Here is an 18605-nt window from a genome sequence, read left to right as displayed (position 1 = left end):
GGTAGTTTTCACAGAAACCAACTGCGTATTAGTATTACCACTGCTTTAGGAAAAATTTTGTCTTCAAACAAAAAACAACCTCTGTGAGTGCATGCATATGCTACAAAAAGGGCCAGTTTGTTTACAATGTATCATCAATTTGTATTTTATCAAGTTCTCATCGAATTCGCTTGAGACACGCTACATTTCTAAAAACTTGTATTGATACAAGTAATAACATGATTTCGAGTGAAATTTGATGTTAATAAGCACGAGTAAATGTTTCACCGATAGTCAAAAAAATTGCGCTACCATGGTCAAAAACCACGGGTTTGAGCAATTTTGTAGTCTGCGGAAAATTTCGGTTGCCTTTTCACTTCGTTGGCTTTAATTCCATCCACCCACAAATGATCTGTATTGGACTTTTTTCTTTTTTGAACAATGCTTAAGATGTTAGCAATCTACTCACAGCAATTTTTCACTTCAGTAAAAGGTCCTTCATTTTTATGCAATCTTCATAACAACTTGACCTTTAGGCTTTTTGCAGTTTCGATTGGTCGTTTATACTATCTTCGGTAAGTACTTGCAAATTTGATTCTCAATATCAATAACGGGATGACAAGTTTTATTTCATAAATTTGGTCATAAAAAATTATTTCTTGCCCATTATGCGGAATTTTCTCTTCAAGAAAGTTCTTTCGAGGGTAAGAACAAGAAGTGATGTTTTAATTCAAAATATCTCTCAAAGCGTTGTTCAGTACCATAGAAAAAAAATTGTTTTAAATATAGCATCGTTCCTTTGTTTTCTCCTCACCTCTGTCCCTCTTTTATGGTATTATATTAAAAAGTACTTCGACAAAGTTCATTCTCGTTTTAGGTAGACGTTATTGTGTCCCAGAAGTATTCGAATTTGGCGAAATGTATTCAATTTACTGGCTCCGAATTGACTTTCCTTATTACAATCGGCAGAGCCATTTAAATAAGTGTTGATTCAAAACTTTACGGCAAAACACACCTGTCGCCAACTTAAATATGCATGCATCCCCGATCGCCTTCATTTGAGGCAGGGAACGCCTAGTTTGAAGACTACAGAGCCTTAGAGATGTTGCCACAGCTTATTGCAGCTTTTTTTTTGCTGGGAAATCACGGGCTTGCCCAGGACGTTAAATTGAATCAGTCCAGGTAATGGAAGCTATGTCCTTTCCAATTTCAATTTTTTTGTCCCTAGTCTAAACTTTCCTCGCCAAAGATATATTCTTTATTTTAAAAACGTTTCGTGTTGACGCGGATTTTACTTGGTGTATTGAAATGTTTAAATGGATGTGTATAAGGTATATTTATTTCCACTGTGTACTCCCAAGTTTTGTAACAACGTTGTATTTACCGAAATTTGCGTACGTGACCTACTTAAATTTTGTTTGTAGAATGAGTTTGTTTCCTTGTCCATTTTCAACAATTAATTTCATTCGGTTAGACTAGTCCGATTCTCGAAAGAGACAAATTATTCAGCTGTTTCTATTTCCTTCCCTGCGATATTTTGAACAGATTTTCACCGGCAGAGTATTTTTTTAAGATGTAGTCTATAATATTTACCTTGTAATGAATCAAATTTGTCGGATTGGTTATGAAAACCGCTGGTTTCATCCTTTATTACGGGCGTTGTTTTAGCTTACAACATCATATCATATCATTATAACACGGCAGCGAGCTCGGATATTTACATATCGTCATATAACTAAGAAATTGCGGCAGAAACCACGGAATTTCATAACCGGCTTGCTCTCGACTTCTATGGCCTAATTAAACTGAAGCCAATATGTACTGGGCTCCCTATGGCTTTGAGCTTAAGAATCTATACAATTCTTTTTAAAAATTTATCTCATTTTTCAACGATTCTTTAGATTCTATGTCAGATGTGTATACAACCTACAACTCGGTGCTCGTGCTGTTTAATATGACAAAAGTTAAGCTGGGTATGGTAGAGCGTCACTTCTCTGCTAAAGTTGTTCGGACATCGCAAACAACTGTTTATCACTTTGCGTGCCGAAGAAAGTTTCAGAAAGGCGCTACAGGGGTCATTTCCCCTCATATTCAATTCTTCGTTTGTTTTTTGAACACCACACTGAAGATTTCATATCGACTTGTTTTGTGTACAATTAAAACTGTTGCATCTAGATCCAATGTTTTTTTTTTTTGCAGTAAAACATCGCATTAAGAAACAGAAATTGATGTTACCCGACAAATTTTATTGGCAAAACAATTCTTGTGCTTTGACATAGCTGAAAATTAAATCTATGTAAAACATCGCGGACCTTTTTGTATGTAGTCAAAACTAAACGAAACGCAATTTCTTCCTTTTCTTTTGAGATAACAAGATAAAATTATTTGTCTTATCTTTGATCTTAACTTTTCTATTTGACATCATTATGATTCAAAGATTTCACAAGTTATACGCGAATACTTTCAAAATACTACGAATAACACGTCGTACGACGTAAAATAAACATTGTTATTCTGATGGAATTCGCCTGGCTAAAATGGTATGACAATAGGTTTTTTGGTAGCTCTTGCATTTCAAAATGTTTCTAAGTGATATTGGAGTCGAAATAAGTACTTTATTTTAATTAGCAGCTGCACGTTGTAGAGATATGTTGTTTTCAGGGATGAGAAGTATTTTTCACACCATTCTATTTCAAGCCAATTGTAATGCGAGGTGCTAATTTCGCTGATAAATTGTTTCAATTCACGATTATCACTAGCAGTAATTCATCGTCGAGCTTTGATTGACCTTCGCATTGTAATTTCTTGCCAATTACCACGGAAAAACCCCTCAACCTTTCAATTCCACGTTTCCTTTTTTCATCTGTGGTTGTCTTTTTCTTCTAATGGAAATCCTAAGCTCCGAATGAGAAATAATTAACGCTTCAATTACATTTAGTGAGATGACTTTTCTTGAACTATGTGAATCGAAATCTAGATTTGCCGGAAGGTTTGTCAAGACAAACTAAAAGAAACCTTAGTTGAAAATTATCAGGAGAATTAAAATCCTAATGATTTGAGTAATTTTCCAAAGCCGTATTGTATTTTCCCATCCTCTCTAATTTGAACTAATTTTCAAATTTAAAATCGGCTCGGACGAAATAGAGTATTCAAAATGTCCGAAGAAAGTTACAGGCAAGACCAGCGCGTAATGCTTCACGGTTAAAGATAATCCCAGGCTGCCGCACGGACCACGCTTAGCGAAAGAGCAGCTAAAAAATTATGATAAGGGTATCAGGTATCTTTTAGAAAGCAAAGAACGAAAAAACACATCTCATGATTCACTGGGAACGAGTTAAACACGCATCAGTTTAGTCTTGGCTTTGCATGAATTTGAAAAGAATGAGCGGACTGAAAGGAGCCGTTGCATCTGCCCGCAACTGTCTGCTGCGCCGGAGTAGATGTGAACGCAGCACTATCAAGATTTGAGTTCCTATGAAGCAAGAGTAACGTTGATGCCAGTTACAAGTAAACCGAAACTCGTCTTTCTTTTTGTGACAACCACGTCAACGTAGGGTCATCTTCGGTGTCTTTTACATCACATTATCAAAGAACAAGATATTCTTCGGACGAGTTCGACAATGAGGACAACATTTGAGCTCAAGCTTCCGGTAAAAAACTATGATCAGGATATAATAATTTTCGGGAACCTTTATCAAGCTCTTCATGACCAAGAAAAGATTGCACTGTTATTATTATCGGCCAAAATTGAACCCTCCCATACAGAGTAAATCTTTAAAACTACTAATGTGCCGGAATCTTGCCTTTGTAGCGATGTACGTCAATTTCACCGAAAAACGTCCTATAATGTTGATAACAATGAAGGTTTCCGCAAATGTCGCAGGTTTGTGCATACCCAATGTTTAAACGTTTGAAAATCTCGAAATCGTCGAAGGATTCGTCGTGGAAATCCAAAGGACCATCATGAACCGTTATCATATTTTCGAAATAAAAACATTAAAAATATTTGTATATAAGGCTGATAAATTTACCCTCTAGAACGTCTTTTGTCACCTGTGCATCGACAGAGTAACTAGTATCTGTATATTTTTCTTTTTGATCCAGTCCCGTGACCGTTGCAAAGCCTGATACTACGACAACTCCGAAGTCAATGCCAAGTTCATCTAGTAATTTCAATGTAAGCCAACTGATACGTGATCTTCTCGACGGTTATGACAAGAGACTTCGCCCTAACTTTGGAGGTATGAAATAGTCTTTTTTTTTCTTTCTGAAGCTATCAGTTTTTACATGAAAAAGTGATCAGTAATATGCCAACCTACCAAACCATTTGTATCCTAATGTTTTGACTGTTTACTGGCTGCCTAACCTCGAGATTCTTGCATTCACTGTTTGAAGAGTTAAAGATTTAGGTAAACGTGTGCCTCTAATAGCTTTTAATGTCACGGAGATTTATCTCTAGATGAAGTGAAGTAATACTCGTTATCGAGGCGCGGAAAGGATGAATGAAAGCGAAGGATGAACTGCATTGCAAATAAAGACATTAAAAATTTTGACCAAGATGAACTCACTATAACGAAGCTTGTTTGTGGATCATGTTGTTAGTAAATTTACCCTAATCAAGAGAACATTCAAAGTTCGCTCCTTTACCTTAAGATGACTTACTGCATAATTAGTTTACGGGAGCACTACAGGGCATTGCCAATCAGGTCACAAGATTCCACGGGGGTACAAAATAACCAATCATGTCATTTCTGTCCAGCATAATAGCTTGGCACTTGCATGACGGCGAGATTGCCTTCCAAATCAAATCGCCATCTTGGATGCCAACCCGGCCATGCGATTGGCATATTAATACTAAGTGCACGTGGTTCAAAACTTTGTAACCTGAGTGGCCATAACCTATGTTGTCCTTGTATACTACTGGCATAGAATCAACCTCTTTAGTTACAGTTAGGCAAACAAATCTCGCAACTTGTTGTCCTCATGTGAATATTTTAATCTTTGTTTTGGCCTGGATTTGAGTTTGAGCCACCAATCAACAAAGAGGTACGGTTCTTACAGTGGATATGATGATTTTAATCCCTCTCCAGGTCCCCCAGTCAATGTGTCTGCGACTGTCTTCATTGAGTTCATCGGTGATATCGATGAAATCAACATGGTATGTTTTGATTTTATTTCTTTAGGATTGAATTTTCTGGTTTTCTTGAGAGAACAGTTGTGCGAATCAATTCTTCTCTCAACTTGTTATTAATCATTGTTGACCATATTAGGTCGATTTGTTCTAAAAAAGCCTACGTATTCCTCTGCACAACCAGAGGCAAACGTGAAAGTAATAAAGAGCAAAGTGGAATTCTTTTAGGAAGCTTATTCTATTGTACGCGTTTGTGAAGAATTCAACCGCTTGAGGTGATTCCAGAGTCATAGAGATTTTCCTTTTTGGAAAAACTATACATCAGGGGGAAAGGGGCAAGTGATATCGAGGCAAGCAAGATATAAGAGCTCCAGTAATTTACCCAATTGTGAAAAAAAAATTGTAAGTGGTTCAGTGATGAGAGATCAAATGAAGCCCATCCGTATGTTGCTCAAAATAGGAATTTACGACAATCATGTACTTCCGTCAATACTGGAAAGACGAGCGTTTGAAATACAACCACAAAGGATACAAAAAGAGACTTGCTTTTAATCCTGAAATGCTCAAGTTCATCTGGGTTCCGGATACACATTTTCCTGGAATCAAGGACGGGCTTAAACACGACATCACAGACACCAATGAAGTGGTCCGACTGTGGCCTGATGGTGCCGTTCTGTATAGCATGAGGTAAACTAAACAAAATATAAAGTTCTCCGGGGGTAAGGGAGTGGGTTTACCTAGGAATAGAGAGGGTAGATGATTTGTGGGTTTTGAATGACTTCTTCTTTTGAAGAATTCTGTAGTAACTAGAGACTTCAAGAATATTGCTTCAAATCTCCAAGAACGGAATTTTTTTTGCTAACGATACATTTTTTCAGAATTTTCTTCGAATTTTCCGTTGCTTGATATTCGTCGGACTTACCCACCCTTCCCTTCGATATCGATAAGGCACGCCCTCGATTTGTTTTTGGCTCTAGTCATATCTTTACACTTTTTGTTTCATCTTACCACAAATTTTAAGTCTTCCATCATGAATCTGTTAAAAGACCCTAATTATCACTTGATCAAGGTGTTGCAGTGAAGTTCAAATGCATCTATTTCTAATGGAATGCTATTGAAATAGGAGAGAAGTCGGGTATTAGGAAATTAACGACCGTAAATGACAAATACAACTACAAGAGGCATATAAACTACATCCGGGATACCTATGCTGGTCAGTTAGCGCATGTGCAGACTTTCTCTTTTTACCCGCTATTGATAACTTCATTATATGGATGCTGAGCGAAGAAACCAAGCAAATGATTTGCCTGTAGCTCATTATGCTTATAGTATCTGTATTTTTTGTCTTCTTAAAGGCTGAAAATAACATCACAGTGCCCGATGAACCTGATAAATTTCCCAATGGATAAACAAAAATGTTATCTAAACATTGAAGCTTGTAAGTGATATTCAATTTTTTTAACTGTATCTTGTATTCCTGAATCTATGGATGCTTAAATGTTGCTAACCAGCTGTTCTTTGTGTTACTCAGTCAGTTACGATGATCAAGAGTTGATCCTTCAATGGTATCACAAAAACCCTGTGACGGTGTCAGACAAAATTCAGATCCCCAGCTACACTTTGACATCTTATGATCATTATTCAGACACTGAGGACTTCTCGACTGGTACGATATTATCTTTTGACGTCTGAAAGCTTTTACGCGCTTTATTATACCCATTTTGAAATCGGTGGTGGCCCCTGTAATCTGATTGGCTCTAATTGGAGCGATTTATTCACGAATAAATCGCATCATTTTCCCAGCCAATGAGGAGGCCACACTGAAAACAAAACGACCAATCAGATTTCAAGGCTTGTAAAAAGTAACCAATCTAATTGCAGGAAAATGAAAGACAAAGAGTATCATGTGGCAAATTCTGCAACCTTTGTTTCCAAAACTCTTGTTTTTCCCCCCCCAAAAATGGATGAATTTAATTTCAAGCTAGCTCAGTACTGCATCAATGAAATTTTTGAACTGACCAAGGCCTATATTTGGGCGATTTCAAAATGGATGCAATAAAGTGGTAATTGAACCTTGTGCCGTGCAATTTTGGTCTGAAATCATACTTGTGATTTCAAATCGAACTCGTGCTGTGCGTTCGTTCGATTTTGAAATCACACGTATGATTTCAGCCCAAATTGCACTCCACTCAGTTCAATTACCATTATTTAACACTGCGTTCATAATGCAAAACATGCAGACATGTTTGCCTTAAAAGGAAATAAATGTATGTGACTCTGTATGCATGTGAAAATCCATCAACTGCGTCTAAGAGCTTTATCCTTTATACACTTTTATAAAGGGGGAAAGTATCTAGGGAAACTTTGGTGCTGCGTCGTAGAGAGGTAATTTGCTATTATCAACTGAGTTGATAATCGATATCGGCCACCGAAACTCTTGTTTGAAACTCTTCAGCACCGTTGGCCAATTTACCTTATCAAGTCAGTTGATAATACCAAAATACCTCTACACTCTTACATTGGTATTCATGTTCGTCGCACTGTTCTTTTTACATTTTCTATGGAAAAGGAAAATTTTTTTATTTGTTTGTTTTTTCCAGGAGCGTCCTAAATAAGTGATAATTTTCTTTGTTCTCATGACCTTTACATTTGATTCAAGGATACTGTAATGAGGAATTAGAAGCCAATCACTCATATGGGTTTCAGGGTTGAAGTGTCTAAGTGGTACTAGTTTGCATTTGCTGCTTTCGCACGAGTAAACAAACGAGTGGCTTTGAGCAGGTCTGACCAAAATGACAAAGAAAGGAATGTAACAGCTTGCAACTACAGATAAAACTGAAGGTCGTTTAACATATTTTACTAGAAGTAAGCCATCAGTGTACCAAACCCACTACTTATCCACTAAACACGTATGTTTGTGTGTTACAGGAACTTACTCACTCTTAACTATTCAATTTGATTTGACTCGTCGATTGGGATTCCACATGATTCAGGTATGAACCGAAATGAATTTTCTTTCTGGAGAGTTATAATGAGAAAGGCTCTCAAATATTCTTATGATCCCTCGTCATTGGCAGTTGATCGGCAGTCAATTTCCTATACTTCCCCTTTTATACTATGTTGACGACGAATGACCCCCCCCCTCCGTTTCCCCAGGAAATTATTTAACCCTCCACCCCCCCTCCCCATTAGACAATAAATAAAGACAGGTCCTTTAGTAATTAGTATTAATATTATGCGAGATCAAGTGATTGAAGAAAAGTTGTGTTTTACTGACGTTTACGTCCGGCCAAATTAAAGTCCTTGGCACTTTACATCCTAAACTCAGCATGGCACCGACAAGGAAAATTTATCTATAAATAAAGAACAATTCAAGTTTGCGCTCATTTCCTTAATTCTCATGAGCCTAATGTTTGATTCAGCCGTGAAACCTTAGAGAGGAATTAGATGCCAGTAACCCTCCTGGGTTTAAACGGTTAAACAAACATTTGGTGGGCTGAATGCGTCAAAAATTTCACAGGATAGTTCACGACCGACTTCAGCCCAACAGTGATTTATCCTTGAGATCTGGCAAACCAATTTTGTTCTTTAGCCTCATAAACTGATGGTTTACAATTTCGCAGATTTACTTGCCGTGTTACTTAATTGTGGTCCTGGCTTGGGTCAGTTTCTGGGTTGATCGCGAACAAACCGCCGCCAGGATTGCCATGGGAATAACTACTGTTCTTACCATGGCAACGCTGATTGGTAGTGCCAGGACTTCTCTACCAAAGGTACATTTTCATTCTTTGGCTTTCAGGATAGTTTCCTTATATCAACCAACGGCGGCTCGATCTGAAATTACCCTTGTTGCCTGAATGATAAAATCGGGCTAGTAAATATGTTTTAGAAGACTGTAAATTAATCACTAACTTTTAGAAATAATTGAAATCAGTTTTGAATGTTTTTGTTAGCCGTAACAGAAAAATTTTTAGCCTTAAAAGCCATTACCCTCTTCCAATAGGACGTGGTTAGCAATATGTCGGAGATTTCTTGATCGTGAGGAGTATATGAATAAAAAGTTTTTATTGTGCGTTTCAGGTTTCGTACGTTAAGTCCTTGGAATGGTTTCTTATGATGTGCTTTCTGTTCGTGTTTTCCGCCATCTTGGAATACGCCTTTGTGTCTTATCTGGTGTTCAAGCAGCGAGAGGAAGAGCGAAACAGGGTTGCAATGAGGAAGAAACATGACGAGGTAGGAGAATGAAAACACATTTACAGTTCATAAATGAGCCGATGACGTGTAAAAACTTCTAACGGTTACTAGTGGCAAAACCTCCGGTATTTCCGAATGCATCCAGCATTTGGGAAAGACCACGAACGCCTTACCTAAATTAGGAGAAGGTAGACACATTTTCAAACCAGATCAGTCATTTTCAAATTAAACTGTTCTCCCATTTATTTCATCTTGTTTCAATAAACAAATATGTCCGCTGGACACGTTAGTGCATCCGCTTTATGAACGATTAGTTACCACAAAACGTTATAGGAACTAGTTTATAAAAATCAACATTATCTGCTGTTTACAAGTGTTACTATAAATTGACATCTATTTTGTTGCTGATGTTTTACTAGGACAAAGCTTCCGAAGCAGCAGAGGTATTGGTCGATAATGACAAAACGCCTCCGTCGCCTGGTAGCCGCCCCTCTTCAGGTCAAGAGGCGGTCTGGATACCAGGGAAATCTCAGGTGGAGACTGTGACGAGACCGGGCAAGTGCCGAGGCTCCAAGAAGCCTCCATCAGAGGATCACTATGTCAGGATTCTCAATACTGTGGAGTTTTTCTCCAGGCTGCTGTTTCCAGTGGTGTTTATCTTTCTGAATATCGCTTACTGGCTCTACTACGGAGGAATCCTGTAAGAGGAGACTCTGGTGGCGAATGGTGGAAGATGTGTTGGAGGGGAGAGTCATATATAGCTCTCTTTTCATAATTAAATGGTAATGGATTTGCTTTACTGAGCGTTTGTTAGGCGGTTTTGTCGTAACTAAGTACTTTAAATGGTTATCATCCCAAAGGCTTATTGAAACTGGTTTTTGTTTTTTTTCGCTTGGAGTCAGAATTCATTCAGATGCGCATGTCCAGTTTATTCTTGAGTTTGAACGTAACCAAAGAGGATGTGAAGTTTTTTGAGATACAGAGTGGATTTCTTGAGGATTGAATATAACAAAGCGTGGAGGGAGCGTGTAATTTTCGACAAATTACGTTTAGGACTTTATAATATAGCAATAATTCCTACAAGGGAACTGGATTGAAATGATGTTTGATATAAGTCGAAGCCGTCGCATCGTTCTCTTTACGACGAATGATTGAAACAAAAATAGGGATCGTTGCATTTCATAAATTATTTGATAACTGTTCTTTCGCCTTGTTGCCGTAAGTATTATTTTGTCTTTGAGTAGATATATCTAATTTTTATCGTATTATTAAAGGAAATACAGATGTAAAAGGAAAGTTATAGAGGCCAAATAATGCAGAAATTTCCCTGAAGCTTTCCATCTCAAAGTGTAATACTTTACACTCGTTGAGTTTGACAGGAAGGCGTTCACTGGTAACATCGACTCAGTATGCTACGCTAGTAAGCCTATAAACGATTGGGGGGTGTTGTTAACTTTTAAGTTTTTATTATTGTAAAGGTTTATATAACAATGATATTGTAGTTTGGGGCAAGTTTTACAACTCTTTTATCGTTTACTTCTTTTTGTATTATATGCTTTGTAGACCGTTTTTGCAAGCTTTAGACGACTTTCGATCGATTGTTAAGAAAATCGATAATTAACTACTCATTAAGCTTTCGTGAGTAGGATCAGTGGGCGAGCAATAATTGCTAAAATCAACGAAATTTCTGGTTCAGTTGAAAAAATTCTATAAAAATTTCTTAGGTAACTGGAGACATGGGGTCTTCTCCTACAAGTAAAATTGACAACTTCCTGTCTCCTTTTTCGATTTGACAGGTGCTTAAAATGATTTAGCTTACACTCATTACTTGTACTAGTTAACACACAAAGATTCCTGGAACCTCTTTGATTTTATTTTATTGGAGGGGAGACTAACCCTTTTCTTTAAAAAGTTTAAAGTTTGTATAATACTTATAGTACTAAAAAAGGATTTAGTGGCCCGGTAAGAATCTTAAAATTTCAAGTTTGATACACTTGTCAAACAATTTTGCTCTTATCTTTATTAAAAGAGGGAGGGGGTGATCCTCGCCTAAAAGTGGGACCTTTATCAAAAAATAAAATAAATTTCGGGGGTTAAATCATCAAGTTTTCTTCTATGTATTTTATCAGTCAAATTAAAGAGTGTGATTCACTCCTTGACATTGCTGATATTGCTGACGCGATTCGAAAGAGTTGGTGTGACAAGCATCATGTAAATCTCATAAGCTTTAACACTCAATCCTTCGTGGCCAGGCAATCGCGATTGGGAAATGTATATGATAAAGAAATCATTGATTTCGTCTTTCTAACTATGTTATAATTGTTGTTAGGTTTGCTGCTATATATAAGAACATTCGTGTAGCGTTAGCGATTAGATATTACAGCTATCAAATATTTATAGTAAATTTATTGCATAGAAATAAAACTTGAAGCAGCCAGAGGTCCTTTTCTTTTGTTTATATTTTATTTATATGACAATTGAAACCTCTTCATATGTGAGATAAAATACTTTATTTACGCCACACTCCACCTTTCAAGAATGCATATGCAAGTCGTGTGATAAATTTGTTATCATCAATACGGGAAAGTGTAGGGCTTCTGCTTGCACAACACAAAACCTCTAGTCTATGATGACATTTTAAATACATGTACTTTATTTGATGGTTAAACACATAACACGTGCGGATATTTTACGAGTCGCACGCTATTTTTTCCAGCCCCGTAGAGGCGAGTAGAAATGCGAGTCAATGAGGCGTGCGTTAAAGACAATAAGACACCAACGAACTTCCCGACTTAAAAATTTATTTCTCCGGCAACACATCTTGGTCATAAACCTTGAAAAGACACAAAGGATCCCCTGGGTTGTCTAAGCACAGAAGATGTCGAATAAAGCTGAAGAGAAAAATCGGAAACGAAAAATTAAAGAAAGAAGGTAATCATATCTCAATAATTTTCTGGTATTGTCATTGTTAGAGAAGCAAAAATCATCTAATTATCTTTTAAGTGGACCAGTAAAACTGGATGTTTTCGTTGGACTGGCTTAATCTTAAAAAGTTACTGAAAAACAACATGAACGGTGCTGGAGATATTGTATCCTTTTGCAATATTTTACTTACTATGGATTATCAAAACATGTTGTCTTCAGTCCCCTTGCCTTGGCTCGATTCTGCAACTCTAAAATAGTCAAGCTATCGCACCTTTCCCTGAAAAGGAGATAAATTACAGTCTCAGATTGTTTTAATACGATTCACGTAACACAGACAATCAACGCCCTCTACGCTCAACCCATGCCTCCTCATGCAAAACACGTGTCAGATCGCGCACAAAGCATTATGCACACAACGCCCGCACAATAAGTCAGCATAACGTTGAAGCACCCTGAAAGTGCAAGACATTAACATTGAGTGATAAGAATAATCTTTGATAAAAGCACCAGGATCGACACATGATAATAAGAAAATAATTTCACATTATCATTTTAAGTGTACCCTCGTTAGGAATTTATAACACCTTCGCTTGTTTAACAGAAGGGACTTCAGAACAAAATAAGTTTGGAAGACGTTTCTAACGTAACCTACAAAAGAAACATTTCAGATTCGGTTTACGCAAGAGGTAAGTGACTAACACCTTTGAGAGAGAGATTCTTTTCTTTTAATTGCACGATTCAGCGCTACCATTCAGCCACCGAATGGTTAACAAAAAGACTCAAGCCTACCAACACATGATAGAGGTAGAGCTGAAAAAGTGTCTCTATTTTTCACGTAAGGAAATATGATTCATGAAACTCATTAGTTATTCGAAGAATTGAAGTTGTTTGTATCCTAGAGTTTGTTTGGATGTCGGGAATCAAAATGGAATTTAGATTGAAACTTAAGTTATCAGTGTCGTTTACCCTTGTGCCTCAATAAAAGAGTTTGTAGGAATAAGAAAATGAGACACCCGAGCCTGCTGTATTTTTAAGAGCACTCAGTACTTTTTTCGTGATAACTTTGCCTCCTTTTAGTGTAAGAAAAGAGTGGTGTAAAGAGTGACGTAGAACAAATGGAACAAACAAGTCAAAACAATAGAGCCTATGAAAATAATTAAGAAAAAACAAAGGTTCTCCCAGGTTCTTACACTGAGGTAAACCCTTGCTGTGCCACAATGCTGAATTTTTTAGGTAGAGGTAGGGAGAGATAAAAATTTCAAAAGATCAAATAGGGTGGCCTCCAACGCTAACTTGCTTCCCTGATTAAACGCTTGAACTGCAGGCTGGGAACGATCTTTCAGTGCAGCTGAAATTGTATTTACTCACAGAGATTTGTGATGAAGAGTATGGCCCACAAGAATTCTAAACTCTTTGACATCCCGTACTGGAAGACTTGACAGCTGATTCTCTGCTAAATAACTGTGAAAATAATATTACTAGGTATAATTAGTTGTGTGAAGTGGATATCAACTAGTAACTTCCGTTTTACTGACCTTCTCCAATAGCATCCATACTCTATGCTTGACCAAGTTATGTGCAAGGTTTATTTAAATAATGCTTGTATTTGCCAACAGATCCTGATTTGGCACTACTTTGATTTCCCATAGATTCATCGGACACCAGTAAGAACAATTTCCCCGCTCATTTTTTCTTTTTTATTGACTAAAATACAGGCTTTTGTGGCGAATAGTATCTATGGTTAGAAAACAAAGGAGATATCTAACCTGTCGTCCATGAATGAAGGAAATATCTGCCTGTCCACGAGGTGCTGTCTTGTACCATTTAACATGACGTGGACAATGCCTCTTGCTCGTCTCGCCAGCTGTTGGAAGAAAAACAAAAATTTTACCTAGATTTATGCAAGGTACTATTTTAAAAGCCATTTATTTAATTTAAGACCAGTCTGGGTTACTAAATATCAATTTGATAGGGTCAAAATTTGGAAAGCTTTGAGTTTTTCCCTAATTTTTACAAGGGGAGGGAGAGGGAGGGGGGCATCGAGGCATTGGATGATACAAACGAACTCAGTAAAACTGCGAGTATCCTTTTAAGAAAAACTGGAAGACCACAATGCTCAAGTGTTTACATAAAATGTTTACCTTTGCGGCGGCCAGACCCCAGAATGCTTTCTGCTTGCTACATTCGTATGGACACTCTTTGTAGTCGATCCCAGGATCCTCTTTGCTGCCACACCATCTCAAGCCGTTCAGCAAGTATCTAGTAGCATCAGGATGAACAAATCGTTCAGAATGTTTAGAGAGAGCTGGATTCAGGAAAACATGTTTTGGTTATTCTTACCCTGCTAATGTATCCTCTAAGGTTGTAAATCTGTCGTACAGTCTGGTGTACGCATGTGTTAGTTCTCTGGTTCCCGACCAAAACATGACCTGCAAAACACACGAATAATAAGCAGGTTTAACAAACGAAAGGATAATGAATCAGTAGGCCTTTTGAGAAACTATGTCTGCGATAACTGTCAACATAATTTCTAATTCATTGGAGAGTGAGTGCACGATGAAATTGGCACCTCCACGTCACTTTCGTGATTTCATTTAATCATAAAATAAAGAGAAAGAAGTTGACTGAAAGCACATTAAGGCACTTACTTTGTCGTTCAGCGGTTTCTCGTCATATAAGTCGAAGAAGAGTGCATAATCCTTGGAAGTAACATCACAGGGCCCTTTAAAGGCAAAACTCTTCGAAAACGTTTCCCATAACTCGTTACAATCCACTTTGGACGGGTTTTCAAGATCTTTTCCCCTATTTTCAATAAAATCCCAGCACCTTCCCAAGAAGATTTCTTTCAGGTGCAGGGTGGTACCTCCGATTGGCTTAAACATCCATTTGTTCCTGTTCCTGTTAATTCTCTGGTCGTAATATTCTTGAATTCTTCCCTCTACAAATTTCGTGTCTTCATCAGCGTTATTCCGAAGTTTCGTTGCTTTTGCTAACCGATTTCTCGATCCTGGATTTTGAGCCATGTTGTAACCTTGAGGTAATAACGGTGGATGATATGTACTGATACTGCCTATAGGGTATCTCCCCCATAAATTGTTGTATCGCTTTGCAAGCCAGTTATTTTGTCTGCTGTAAAACAGCGGCTGATTGAAAGTATTTTGATACGCACGATTTGCGAAAGACAGGGGAATCAGGCGTCTTTTGCTGGTTTGAGCACTCGGCCATTCAGTGCTGGGCTCTTGTGGGAATAGAGGAGCAGTAGTGTTCTGGACTTGTCCACTTTGGGATCTTGCTTTTCTTTTACTGTGTAGTGATATGTGCCTGGCATCTAAAGGCATGGAGTGCATAAATATCATTTCAAACAATTTTAGATCATAATAGCGCCATAACAAGAAGGCTTTTCTAGGTAAAAAGGTTGAGGATTTTTTTTCCTAGGACCTAGAAATAAATGTTTTTCAGCCGTGAGGATTTTGCCTTTTGGTTGTGACAATGCGTGCAAGTTCGAGGAAAAGGTCTTTATCTTTCGTTTGTTTTATTTCTTAAGCTTTCGCTAACTTGTCAAGAAATACGCATTCTACCCATTTCATCTGAAATGGATATAGCTACACTGACACTGACAGGTTAAAAACAACAACAATTGCAAAAATGCTCACGATAGACTTCTCAGATAGTGAGGATATTTGACATGAGTAAATGAAGAGGATTTAATATTATTAGGAATTTAAGTACAGCCGAGCTAACATTATCGTGATTCAAGAAATCCAAGACACAACAGCAACATGAAAATTGATGTCAATAATATTATTCGACCATACAAACGATTTTTGTTATCCTAACCGGGGTCAATACAACCATGACAAAGTCGCGTCAGAATAGGTCACCGATGGCATAATTGAAGAGAAGCAAACAACCCTCCTTTTTCCGTGTTGTTAACCGAGCTTCTGTAGCTCCAATTGCCAATTTGTATGAATAACCGAAAGGGTATTAATTACACTATATATGATATCTACAAAGTGATACTCTCGACGATAAGCAACGAGTTTGTTTTTGAATAAACATTATCACACTGATACCTCCTGCCAGTCAACCGGTAATCAAAGCCTACGGGGGCGGTCTTAAATATCACCAACGAATCGAGTTGTTTCATAAGTTCAAATGCGGATCAGAAGGTCGAATGCCGGGCTTGCTTTTATTGCAATAATTCGGTCAGATAAACACTTCTATAATTGATATCACAAGGTGCCATACCTGTACAGACAAGACACAACTGTAAGAGAAATATGCTGGGAAATGCGCTCCATAAAGTCATGGCTACACTCCAACTGGTGTCCAGAAGACGGAAACGCTTGTTGAAATACGGTGCTTACCTGTTGAGGAAAAGCATTTTTTCACGTATGCGTTATGGTTGTAAAATGAATGGGATAGACTAAAGGTCCGTTATTAGGTACTTACTGAAATCTTTCGTGTTATGATTACGAATAATAACAGGCTTTCATTTCATGACCTTACGGTGCGATGCAAATCACTATAAATTCTCTGCGAGATGTAGATAGACTATGCTGGTCTATAAATTTGTAATAGAGTGTCGTCGATTTTTCTTTACAAGTTAGAGTTGATCGTCAGCCATTGTCGAGAACGAAGTTTTTTCATGGCTTTGTTGTGTGGAGTCACAAATGAACAGGTACCAGCCAAATAAACAGGTTTGGCTATCATCGAGTGTCAGTTGCATGTGGAAAAAATCGTCGTTTGAAACTGAACAAATAAAAAGGAATTCTCTGATCGGTTTTAACTTCGATTCTATAACGTAAAGAAGTTCTGGGGAACAAGAAGAATCATTCGCAATTCAGAGACGACCATGATACGAAGCAAGCTCAGTAGGGTTACATCGTGGCACGCAATATCTTTCTTCGCGTTAAAGAAATAAATGTTTGAATTCAAGAGGAAGTATGACTTTTTTTCGATATGACAACGCTATAAAAAACTCAGTAATGTTGTTGTCTGTTAACAGATTTGTTACTCATATTTTTCAGCCTTTGATGAATCGTCAACGGATTTTGATTGGTCAACAAGGTGAAGATTTAATCAGCGTTTCCCCTCAGATTCCATCACATTCTCAGTTGTTCCTTTTATTTCTGTGTCAAATTTTTCAATATTAATTAATAGACAAGATTGATTAGTGTCTCGATTAGCCAGCGGCAAGTACATAATCTATTTTTCTAAGGCTAAGGAAATCATTTATCTGCAAGTTTGTTTTTCATAATTGTCTTCGGGAATCACTCTCTGACAGCTTGGAGTAGCGATCTCTCATTCTCCACGGACGAGCGTGAACAGCACTCGGTATGAAGAGATAAAGATCTGCTGCAAATACACAACATTTTTTAGAGGTGTACGCATGAGTTGACCATTATTTGGAAGCAGTTATTTGCAAGTCACGTGGTGAGCTCTTGCCGCGAAAAAGAAAAAAATACGCCAAATGATGAGATTTTAACGTCGCTATGCCCCTTTCCCCCATCCCGAACAATGTTGAACTTCTGCGGAGGAGGATTAGAGCATCTTCCCAGGAGGCATTGCGCATCTGCTTTTATTGTCTGGTCTCTTCATCAAGTGACGGTTAATTTCATGATCGTAATGTCTTATGACCTTTCCCAAGTTGAAATCGAGAAAAATCAAAATTGTGTCACGGGTGGAAAGGTAAGGGGGAGGTGGTGAAAAGCAATGCAACCAGAAAGGAAAGCATGAAGGGTCCGTGGCGTTTTGCCACCGATTGTAGATGGAGTTTTTAATATAAAGACTCATGTTTAAGAGCATAACTGTAGTTTTAAAAGTAAATAGTGGATAAAAGATTATTTAAAACGAGTTTTATGCCCACTGAATGAACAAGGAGCTCCACTCAGTCAGCGTCTCTTCCCGTCAACTATTTTTCATTCAGTTGTTTTAACTTAGCCTTCTTAAATAAAAAAAAAAATAGCTGTAATCAAGAGCTGTTTCAATCAATCGATACTAAGTGGAAATAAAGAAATGAACAAAAAAACCATTTAACCAAATACAGAACTTTTATAGAGGTAAATTGTTTATCGCATAAGGGTGAAGCCCGGATCAGCATTAAGCATAAAAAATTGAGAGCTGATAAGCAATTTTTATTTTGTAAGGACAGGACATCCCCTTTCTTTTTTATTATCGAATCTTGTTAACAAACACTTTCCTTTATTCACTCTTCATCACAGAATAGTAGCGAGTGGCAAAGCCAATCAGATTGCAGCATTTTTGATAGAGCGCTTTTCGATAAAGTGTAGGAAAACCAAAATCAAAGTAATTACAATGGCCAATCAGAAGAAAGGAATAAAACCTTTAGGAGCCAATTAGAACTCAACGTAGA

At 37.6% G+C, this 18605-nt stretch overlaps 2 protein-coding genes across 2 annotated transcripts; one reads left to right on the top strand and one right to left on the bottom strand.

The window, feature by feature from the left end:
* The first annotated feature begins 1021 nt into the window (after positions 1-1021).
* On the top strand, positions 1022-11339 carry LOC131778791 (glycine receptor subunit alpha-2). Its single transcript, XM_059095240.2, has 10 exons — positions 1022-1161; positions 4084-4220; positions 5070-5137; positions 5571-5797; positions 6466-6548; positions 6642-6776; positions 8039-8103; positions 8734-8883; positions 9191-9343; positions 9724-11339. The coding sequence occupies exons 1-10, from the start codon at positions 1082-1084 to the stop codon at positions 10006-10008; spliced, it is 1383 nt and encodes a 460-aa protein (XP_058951223.1). The 5' UTR covers positions 1022-1081; the 3' UTR covers positions 10009-11339.
* A 378-nt stretch (positions 11340-11717) lies between these two features.
* On the bottom strand, positions 11718-16874 carry LOC131778792 (ADP-ribosyl cyclase/cyclic ADP-ribose hydrolase). Its single transcript, XM_059095241.2, has 9 exons — positions 16682-16874; positions 16478-16596; positions 14878-15557; positions 14570-14658; positions 14371-14488; positions 13996-14093; positions 13598-13690; positions 12420-12506; positions 11718-12195 (listed from the first exon to the last, which is right to left on the bottom strand). Exons 2-9 carry the CDS (start codon positions 16536-16538, stop codon positions 12105-12107), a joined length of 1317 nt encoding a protein of 438 aa, XP_058951224.1. The 5' UTR covers positions 16539-16596; positions 16682-16874; the 3' UTR covers positions 11718-12104.
* Positions 16875-18605: the final 1731 nt, after the last annotated feature.

This window comes from Pocillopora verrucosa, chromosome 4 (assembly GCF_036669915.1).
Source record: "Pocillopora verrucosa isolate sample1 chromosome 4, ASM3666991v2, whole genome shotgun sequence".
Taxonomy (NCBI): domain Eukaryota; kingdom Metazoa; phylum Cnidaria; class Anthozoa; order Scleractinia; family Pocilloporidae; genus Pocillopora; species Pocillopora verrucosa.
Note: the sequence above shows the minus strand (reverse complement) of the source record. Positions and strands in the feature narration are given on the sequence as shown.